Below are 10,201 nucleotides of genomic sequence, written 5' to 3' on the forward strand. Positions count from 1 at the left end.
CCAAGGAAACGCCCTTTTCATGTGGCCTCCCGGACCGGCGGCCCTGAGCCTGACCGGTAGGTCGCTTCTGTCGCCTACGGAACCGCTCAGGTCCCCGAAACGGCCTCAAAGGCCTCGGCCCCGCACGTGAGGGGGATGAGGCTCCTTCCCTCCCGCAGTGCGACCACGGTGTCTACGCGGCCCCGTGGAGTGACGCGTCCGTGTGGATCCGAAGCCTTAGCTTCCTGAACCTGAATCAACGTCTCCAGCCACGTGGGCGCTTAGCTGGGTATGGGACTGCGGAAAAAGGCCAGCGGCCCCTTTAAGGAGCGGCAAGTCCCTGTCTGGCTCTTGGTGTCGCGCCTTTTCCTAGCGCCCTCCGTGCGCCGCTTAGCCCTTGTTCCGGGTGAATCTCAAGGAGGGCACTGGAACCCTGGGCTTCTGAGAACTACATTACCCATAATGCTGAGCGCCAAACTGCAAAGACGCGGAGCCAATCAACGTTCAGGACCGGGCCTGTCTCCGTTTGTTGCATACGGTAAGGCGGAACTTCCGGCACCGCTCCGAGATGGTCGTTTTGGTGGTTCTCTACCTCGGGCCACGCCGCCTGAGTTAGAAACGCTGCCTCCGGCACAGAGCGGGGATCGCCCCGCTGCGCAGCAGCCCGTAGGTCGCTGGCGCTGGTGGCAGCCGTGCCTGGGTTCCCGCCCCGGGTCGCCCGCCGCTCCCGGCCCCGCTCCGCTCACAATCCGATGGCGGCGGCCGTGCTTAGGGATTCGACTTCGGTGAGTGTTGCGTCCCCCGGGCCTCATCTGCCCTCCCCGCCGGAAATCCAACACCCTGAGTGAGGGGCGCCTGCTTGCGTCCCTGCAGCCCGGCCCTAGAGTCCAGGACTATGAGGCCCTCGCGGGTGGGGCTCCCATTTACAAGCCTGGTGTCATGGGCTGTGGAGGGTGTGGCAGGCGAAGGGGCCGGTTTCTGTGAATCTTGTTGGGAGGATTGAGCCAGTAGCGTTCATGCCGGAATGGCAAAGTGAGGCTCTCTTTTCAAGACGCTGAGAGCCATGGGTGGTTGTGAATAGATGAGGTACATGGTCTGAGTTAGACTTTTCAAATTTTTCCTAAAGTTACTCAGAGTTAGAACAGCCTGGAAGGGGGAGAACACCGAGGCACAGGGAAGTTGAGTCCTTGCGCAAGGTCCCAGAGCAGGTAAGAGTCGCACGGAACTGAGAAACAATGATAATTTAGTCATTACCAAGTCACCTGGCTCCAGGGCTGCGCAAGGAAACAAGGAGGCACGAGCCCATGGAGCTTCCACCAGTTACCTGCCTCTCATAGCCTTCCTCTTCCCGCAGGTTCCCATGACTGCAGAAGCTAAACTTATGGGTTTCACACAGGTGAGTGGAGAGTGTTTCGGGCCCTCAGTGGTGCTGACCCCAGTGTTTGTCTCTGAGATTGTGTTCTGGGACTCTTGGCACTCTTTGGGTCCTTGCTCATAACATCAATCCCAGGGTCATACATCCAGGCTGGAAGCTGGTATAGAACGGTTCCTATTGCTGGGAACCAGTAAAGTAAGGTGTGGAACGTTGTCTCAGGCTTAGATACCAGATGAGCAAGTGCTTGAAGATCAGGCTGAGCTGGTTTAGGAAACTACAGCTTTTTCTTTCTCATGGGAACTGAAAGCTGGGATGCAGGAATCAGACAAAAAATGGCTCCCAGTTGTCGGATGTTCCTTCTGGAGTGTGTCATGAGCAATGACAGTTTGGGGGCAGAGGAGGTATGTGATCTGATCCAGGTCTCATCAGGTTCCCTGTGTGTGGCCAAGCTGAGAGAACAGGCTGAGTGTGAGGTATGAGATAGGAAGATAGTGAAGAAGGCTGCTGCAGTAGTCCAGGCGAGTGTTACTGGTGGCTGGACTTGTGTGGTGGCCGTGGAGGTGGTAGTTGGATTCTAGATCAGTTTTTTTAAGTAGGAAAGCTTGGATTTTGAGATGTTGAAGGCAAGAGATAGAAAAGTAGGATTTAGGGGTAAAAGCAAGGCGTTTGGGTTTAGCAGCTGGAAATATGGAAGCTCCACTAGCGGGGATTGTAAAGTTGGTAGTAGAGTCAGTTATCTCTAGAGATAATCAGAAATTTTGATTTGGAACATCTTTATTTTTTAAATTTTTTTTAAAAAATCATCTGAACATGGCCCAATGGGACATCTTTAGAGTCTGAGATGTTTCAAAGAACAATTAGTTTAGACATCAAGTGGATAGTTTATCCTACAGGACGAGAACTGTGGTGAGGGATTCAGGATAGAGACATTTTTTTTTTTTTTATTAATTTTTTTTGCATACAAAAACAATAAACATTTTCTAAAAATACATACAAACAAAAAGATGCGTATCAAACATATTAGGAAGGTTGCACATGGGAAGTCGGGGAATAGAAATGGGGGTGGGAGTTAAAATAAATGAGAGAGGGACTTTATATGGATCAGTGATAACAACTCAATCCTCTATTTGACAAAGAAGAGGGAGAAGGAAGAGGAAGAAAAAGAAAGTGGGATAAAGGATCAGAAAGGGAGGAAAATAGAAAAAATTAGAGTATGACTCCAGGGTAGACCTGTTTTGTTGTCATTGAGTTGGTTGGTTGGTTTGTCTGTTGTATTCTTCATGTTTCGCCAAGTTGGCCAGACTGGTCTCGAACTCCTAGCCCGAAGTGATCAACCCGCCTCGCCCCCCAGAGTGCCGGGACCACAGGCGTGAGCCACCACGTCCAGCCCCCACATTGCTTCTGGCCTCCGTGGTAGACCTCCCAGACAGAGCGGCCAGGCAGAGGAGCTCCTCACTTCTACCCAGACACGGGGCGGCCGGGCAGAGGGGCTCCTCACTTCCCAGACGGGGCGGCCAGGCAGAGACGCTCCTCACTTCTTCCCAGACGATAGGTGGCCGGGCAGAGGCGCTCCTCACTTCCCAGACGATGGGTGGTCGGGCAGAGGCGCTCCCCACTTCCCAGACGATGGGCGGCCGGGCAGAGGCGCTCCTCACCTCCCAGACGATGGGTGTCCGGGCAGAGGCACTCCTCACTTCTTCCCGGACGGGGCGGCCGGGCAGAGGTGCTCCTCACTTCTTCCCGGACGGGGCGGCCGGGCAGAGGCGCTCCTCACTTCCCAGACGGTGGGTGGCCGGGCAGAGGCGCTCCTCACTTCCCAGACGGTGGGTGGCCGGGCAGAGGCGCTCCTCACTTCCCAGACGGTGGGTGGCCGGGCAGAGGTGCTCCTCACTTCCCAGACGGTGGGTGGCCGGGCAGAGGCGCTCCTCACTTCCCAGACGGGGCGGCCGGGCAGAGGCGCTCCTCACTTCCCAGACGGGGCGGCCAGGCAGAGGTGCTCCTCACCTCCCAGACGGGGCGGCCGGGCAGAGGCGCTCCCCACCTTCCAGATGGGGTGGCGGCCGGGCAGGGCCTGCAATCCCAGCACCCTGGCAGGCCAAGGCAGGCGGCCGGGGGGTAGAGGCTGCCGCGAGGCCAGACCACGCCACCGCCCTCCAGCCCGGGCAACACCGAGCACTGGGTGAGCGAGACTCCGTCTGTAGTCCCAGTACCTCGGGAGGCTGAGGCGGGCAGAGCACTCGGCGTCAGGAGCTGGCGACCAGCGTGGCCAAGATGGCGAACGCGTGCCTGCACAGGATAGAGACATTTAAAAGGTGGTGGTCACTACTTGCCTAGGGGTATAGCTTGGGACACAATTAGGAGGTGGAATCGTGATCACTCTGGTAATGCTGTTACCAGCCCAAGGAAGGAAGGTTGGGGGTCACTACTGGCTCTTCTGCTTGGGGACTTGGTTGGTCATGGTGGGAATCACAAAGACAGGTATGGGAGAGAGGTGGCTATGGTAGGGTGTGAGAGCAAGGATGATCTGGCAAGTGGCCAAGGATCTAGGAGAAGAGTGGGCATGAGATCAATGCTTGGAAGTAATTGAGACACGATGACACTGAGACCAGAACTAGTGCTTACTCAGCACTCTGGATCTATCTACCAGGGTTTTGTGGTAACCCTTGAGGTGTCAGGAATTTCAGGGAGGTGGATAAGTTGAGGGGCACAGGTGGTCATCTGGGACAGTTACTGGGCCTGAGGTGTGGGGGTCCTCTGGGGCAGACTTTGAATGAGAGTTAGCAGGAGAGGAAGGCTGTGACTTAAGAGAGGACATCGGCCGGGCACGGTGGCTTAAGCCTGTAATCCCAGCACTTTGGGAGGCTGAGGCGGGTGGATCACGAGGTCAGGAGATCGAGATCGTCCTGGCTAACATGGTGAAACCCCGTCTCTACTAAAAATACAAAAAAATTAGCCAGGCGTGGTGGTGGGTGCCTGTAGTCCCAGCTACTCAGGAGGCTGAGGCAGGAGAATGGCGTGAACCCAGGAGACGGAGCTTGCAGTGAGCAGAGATTGCGCCACTGCACTCCAACCTGGGCGACAGAGCAAGACTCCATCTGAAAAAAAAAAAAAAAAAAAAAAAAAAAGAGGACATCAAGTGCAGCACTAGTGGAAGAGGGCCATCAGTGTCAGATCCCCAGGCATTTCTGGGTGACTGAGGATATGGAAAGGGACAGAGTCAGACAGGGAGGCCTTCAGAGCAAGATGGGGCTCTGAAGGGCTGCCTTTGGCAGTGGGGACCATCAGCCTCTGAGTAGCACCGGACCTCATTTCAGTTTGCTAAGCACTTTCTGAATGTTGCGTTCCAAGTATCGTGGGGATGCCAGAGAGATGCCTATGGTGTGGGGCAACAGGGTGGAAATAGCTGTGGGAGTGAGATTGAGAGAGTGTGTGCTTCAAAGAGTGATGTGCATATGGAGAGGAAGTGTGAACTGAACAACTCATGGCCATGGCATTGAGGATATAAGAATGATGACAAACGCCCATCATTGTTTGTATGTGAGAGGCATAATTTTGGAAACTCCAGGAGAACTGTCTGACAAGAAAAAATCCAGCACTATATGCTAGACCCAGAATTTAAATGGCATTTCCTGGCCCACCTGCCTGTTGGTGCTGTGGGAAGATACAGTGATGATGGGACCATGAGGAGAGGGCAGGAATCAGTGCCACCAGGGCTTGGTATCTCCTTTGAGGTGGGGCTTAGGGATGGGGGTAAGCAGGGGAAGGATGTGTGGGGGGCATGAACTTGGGGTCCTAGGAGAGAATCTGATCATGGAAAGATCTATCCCCATCATGGCAGGGCTGTGTGACCTTTGAGGACGTGGCCATTTACTTCTCCCAGGAAGAATGGGGGCTCCTTGATGAGGCTCAGAGGCTCCTGTACCGCGATGTGATGCTGGAGAACTTTGCACTTATAACTGCGCTGGGTAAGGCCCTCACACCCACTCTCGTGTCCTGGTCTTCGTCTATCCTCTTTTTCCTCAGAGGCAGCTCTGCCAGACCATGGGCCCTGCTGACTTCCCCACTGTCTTGGCATATGTGCTGTGGTGTAAGGAATGAAATCATTGCACTCCTTAATCAGCCCTGACATTTGCTGTCCCAAAACGCAGAGGGATGGGTCTGGCTGTTAGGTGTCTTGAGTCAGCCTAATGCATCTCCGTTTACTTCTTCACTTCCTCTTTGGGTGGCTGTGTCCATATTCATCGTACTTAGTGTCTTAAGTTCTGCCTCTTAGATGACATTTCCTTTGACTACCTGTGTTAGGAATTTGCAGAATTTTCCTCGTCAGTATTTACATGGACCGTGAGCTGTTGTTGCCAGAACCTCCTTCAAGGATCTGTGTGATACTAAGTTTCTTTCTTGTGTTCTCAAGGGTGCTGACTTGCTCTGGGCCACTGCAGGATACTCACCTGTCCCAGCTTTCCCTCAGGACTTGCTTCATTCAAGTCCCAAGCAGTGGCACATCTAGAGGTGGTGGGAAAGCCCTGGTTGTTGGAAAGGGTGAAGATGGGAATATGGCTTCAGAGGAAGCCTGGCCTCAGTCAGTGGCACCTGGGTGAGGACATGGCATCCAGCCTGTTTTCTAATCTTACCAGGAATTTGCCCTGTGTCATCCAGAGTTTGATGCTAATGCCACTGGACACACCTCATTTCTATGTTTTCTTCCTCTTCCTTGACACTTTGCTGGCTTATTGCTTCATCTGGGACATCTGGCCTCATGCTGCCCCCATCTTTCTGCCCTCCATGTGCCACCAGTTTCTCTGCACTGCCCCCCAGCATGTTTTCCAACACTGACCCACTCACAATGTGTTGTGAGTTGTGCACATGCCAATTAAATATTTCTTGAGCACAAGATCGCAGTTGGAATCTCCCACTCACTTCCAATTGCATTATCTTGGGCCCGAATAATGCCAGCCTTCAGCACAGCATACACATGCCACCAGCTGACAAGATCTTGCCACAGGATTTGGCAAAAGAATAGATTGGAGACCCTGCCTCTCCTTATGTCCTGCACCCCATTCTTACGTCCTGTGTTTGGTGAAGCCTCCCCATTTTGTGATTTTTAGAGGCCCACTACTGTCAAGCAGCCTCTTATCCTGCTTTCAGCTCCTCAATATTGCTTCAAAGCAATACTGTGAATTCATTCCTTGATGTATATGTGAAGGGGCTTCCCATTTCCTGTTATGTACCCACAGGATTTTAATTAATGGAGGTAGTAGAGTGCCAATACAGAGAGGTTAATGTCAATGACATAGGAATTTATCACCTGCAGAAGCAAGAGCATGTGAACACCATGCCATGCAGGGCCACATGAGGAAGTGCTCAGTGGTCAGAAGGTAGAAGCAAGAGAGGAGGGAAAATATTAAGCCACAGCCTTTATTGGGGTTTCTGCTGGTAACACAAGAAGTGATAAACAGTTTAGGATTGGGTAATTTGAGTAGTTTATTTTGGGGCAAAGGGGCTCACTAGGCGTAGTTGTCTCCTGCCTGACCTTGGGATGACTAGAGCAGAGGAATATTAGCTCCTGAAGCATTCAAGTCACATAGAAAATGTGATTGGGAGTATGGGCTCTGGATTGATTGTGTATTTGCCATGCTCCTTGCTGAGCCCTTTGCTATTTCTTAAGAGTTGGCTCACTCTGGAAGCACCATTCTCTCCCCAGCCAGCAACGTTTTTTTATTTTATTTTGTTTTGTTTTGGTTTTGAGACAGTTTTGCTTTGTCTCCCAGGCTGGAGTGCAGTGGTGCGATCTGGGCTCACTACAACCTCTGCCTCCCGGGTTCAAGCAATTCTTGTGCCTCAGCCTCTTGAGTAGCACCCACCACCACGCCTGGATAGTTTTTTGTATTTTTAGTAGCGCCAGGGTTTCACCACATTGCCCAGCCTGGTCTCGAACTCCTGAGCTCAGGCCAGCAAAGTTTTTAAGATGTCAGAACACCAATTATTCAGAAAATAGTTTTTTAAGTGATTAATACACTCCCATCATAGTCAACATGCATTTCATCAGTGTTTCTCTGCTTTCAGTTTGTTGGCATGGGATGCAGGATGAAGAGACACCTGAGCAAAGTGTTTCTGTAGAAGGAGTACCTCAGCTCATGACTCCAGAGGCCAGTCCATCCACCCAGAAGACTCAGTCCTGTGACATGTTTGTCCCATTCCTGACTGACATTTTGCACGTGACCGATTTGCCTGGGCAGAAACCATACTTGACTGGGGCATGTGCAGTCTTTCACCAGGACCAGAAGCATCATAGTGCAGAGAAACCCTTGGAAAGTGAAATGGACAAGGCCTCATTTGTGCAGTGCTGCCTATTGCATGAGTTAGGAATGCCTTTCACCAGCAGTGAGGTTAGGAAAGACTTCCTAGCCCCATTGGGCATTCTTCAGCCTCAGGCTGTTGCTAACTATGAGAAGCCAAACAAAATCAGCAAATGTGAGGAGGCCTTTCGTGTTGGAATAAGTCATTATAAGTGGAGTCAATGCAGGAGAGAGTCCAGCCACAAACACACTTTTTTTCACGCTAGAGTCTGCACTGGAAAAAGGCTTTATGAATCTAGCAAATGTGGGAAAGCCTGCCGCTGTGGGTGCTCCCTTGTTCAGCTCCAAAGAGTCCACCCTGGAGAAAGGCCTTATGAGTGCAGTGAATGTGGGAAATCTTTTAGCCAAACCTCTCATCTGAATGATCATCGGAGAATCCACACTGGAGAAAGGCCTTATGTGTGTGGTCAGTGTGGGAAATCATTTAGCCAAAGAGCCACCCTCATTAAACATCACAGAGTTCACACTGGAGAAAGGCCTTACGAGTGTGGTGAATGTGGGAAATCTTTTAGCCAAAGTTCCAACCTTATTGAACATTGCAGAATTCACACTGGAGAAAGGCCTTATGAGTGTGATGAATGTGGAAAAGCCTTTGGGTCCAAATCCACTCTTGTTCGGCACCAGAGAACTCACACGGGAGAAAAGCCGTATGAGTGTGGTGAATGTGGGAAATTATTCAGACAAAGCTTCAGCCTTGTTGTACACCAGAGAATTCACACTACAGCAAGGCCTTATGAGTGTGGCCAGTGTGGGAAATCATTTAGCCTAAAGTGTGGCCTCATTCAGCACCAGTTAATTCACAGTGGAGCTAGGCCCTTTGAGTGTGATGAGTGTGGAAAATCCTTTAGCCAAAGAACCACCCTCAATAAACACCACAAAGTTCACACTGCAGAAAGGCCTTATGTATGTAGGGAATGTGGGAAAGCTTTTATGTTCAAATCTAAACTTGTTAGGCACCAGAGAACTCACACTGGAGAAAGGCCTTTTGAGTGCAGTGAATGTGGGAAGTTTTTTAGACAAAGCTATACCCTCGTTGAACACCAGAAAATTCACACTGGATTAAGGCCTTACGACTGTGGACAGTGCGGGAAATCCTTTATCCAAAAGTCTAGTCTCATTCAACACCAAGTGGTTCACACAGGAGAAAGGCCATATGAGTGTGGCAAATGTGGGAAGTCCTTTACACAACACTCTGGCCTCATTCTCCACCGAAAATCTCACACTGTGGAGAGGCCTCGTGACAGCAGCAAATGTGGAAAACCCTACAGCCCAAGAGCTAACATTGTTTAACTCTTGAAACTCCACACCTGAGAAAAGCCTTAGACCTGCAGGGAATGTGCCGTCTCTTTCTTCAGTGTTATGGCTATAGAGAGCCTTTGTGAAGGAGCCATCTGCCCAAAGTTAAACCTCATACTTCTAGACCTCCCGATGGGTCAGACTCCCGTGAGTTCCAGGCATATGTGTCTTGCAGGAGCTCCTTTGCATGTTGTAAACTGCTGGAGGCCTTTGCCAGAGTTAAATCATTAGTCACCCTTGCATACTAAGGCGAGGCAGATACACCTGTGTTCTCCCACTCCTTGGAGGAAATTCCTTGAGCAGTCTGAGCCTTTAAGGGGAATTCCTTCCCTTTTCTGACTGATTACAGCATATATCTGACCAGTTTTGGCCAGAAGGGCCCAGCCTCGGTTCTTCTGGTAGCTGATGTGGAAGGCTTCCCTTCATGGAAATTCTTGTTCTCACACAACACCTGGTAGTTTTTCCAGCCTCCAAGTCACCACCTAGTAACTGGCTGCCTCACATTGCTCTGGTTTGCGTGGTAATAAAGGCCTTAATTTTAAATCTGTGTGTGGTCTTAGGGTTTGGTTTCCTGTGTGAGGTGGCTGGAAAACACATTTGGGCTCTTACATAAAGGAATGGACAGCTTTTGTGGGGCCCCAGTGTTGGCCTGTGCAGGAAAAGTAAAATGGCAGTAGTTCTTGTTCTGGTTTTAGTCCACTTTGCCTTGCTGCTCAAGGCCTCCTAGGAAACAATGCAAGAATTTTATTGTCCTAATTTGTGGCCTGGATCCCTACACTTTCTCTGGACCAGAGGTCATCCTGAGGACAAGTTGGCTGTTATGACAGGCTCCTGTGCTTTGGGGAATAAGATGGATTTGTTGCATTGTTCCTACAGGCTGTAATGCCCAGCACTATTGAGACAAAGCTTTCTCCCAGCTTCTGCAAAGGAACCATGTGCCCTGATGCCCATGATTCCATAGATGGTGGTACTCAAGCCGATGGGAGCTAAGCATGGGACATAATTGGTACAGAAATTTTGGGTGTGATTAATAGAAAGTGGAAGAGCTAGTAGCAAAACAAATGTGCCTGTGGTAAATGTGCATCTACACATCTAGTAACTGGCTGTGTCTATTTTCACAACACACACAATCTCCTTGTACAAGGTGTGACAGTGTAGGCATAGCCTGGCTTAGAGGGAACAGCTCCATTCTGCA

At 50.9% G+C, this 10,201-nt stretch overlaps 1 protein-coding gene across 1 annotated transcript; it reads left to right on the forward strand.

Moving 5' to 3' along the window:
• Positions 1 to 507: 507 nt before the first annotated feature.
• Positions 508 to 9,553, forward strand: ZNF416 (zinc finger protein 416). Its single transcript, XM_055239853.2, has 4 exons — positions 508 to 764; positions 1,334 to 1,375; positions 5,193 to 5,319; positions 7,418 to 9,553. The coding sequence occupies exons 1-4, from the start codon at positions 732 to 734 to the stop codon at positions 8,998 to 9,000; spliced, it is 1,785 nt and encodes a 594-aa protein (XP_055095828.2). The 5' UTR covers positions 508 to 731; the 3' UTR covers positions 9,001 to 9,553.
• Positions 9,554 to 10,201: the final 648 nt, after the last annotated feature.

The sequence above is a fragment of the Symphalangus syndactylus genome, chromosome 13 (genome assembly GCF_028878055.3).
Source record: "Symphalangus syndactylus isolate Jambi chromosome 13, NHGRI_mSymSyn1-v2.1_pri, whole genome shotgun sequence".
Lineage (NCBI taxonomy): Eukaryota > Metazoa > Chordata > Mammalia > Primates > Hylobatidae > Symphalangus > Symphalangus syndactylus.

What these genes read in the sequence shown, in the direction of transcription:
- ZNF416 (XM_055239853.2), top strand. Translation starts at nt 732, where the DNA reads ATGGCGGCGGCCGTGCTTAGGGATTCGACTTCG. An exon ending in TGCTTAGGGATTCGACTTCG is followed by an intron (nt 765 to 1,333) that starts GTGAGTGTTGCG and finishes CTCTTCCCGCAG; the next exon opens with GTTCCCATGACTGCAGAAGC. An exon ending in AACTTATGGGTTTCACACAG is followed by an intron (nt 1,376 to 5,192) that starts GTGAGTGGAGAG and finishes CCATCATGGCAG; the next exon opens with GGCTGTGTGACCTTTGAGGA.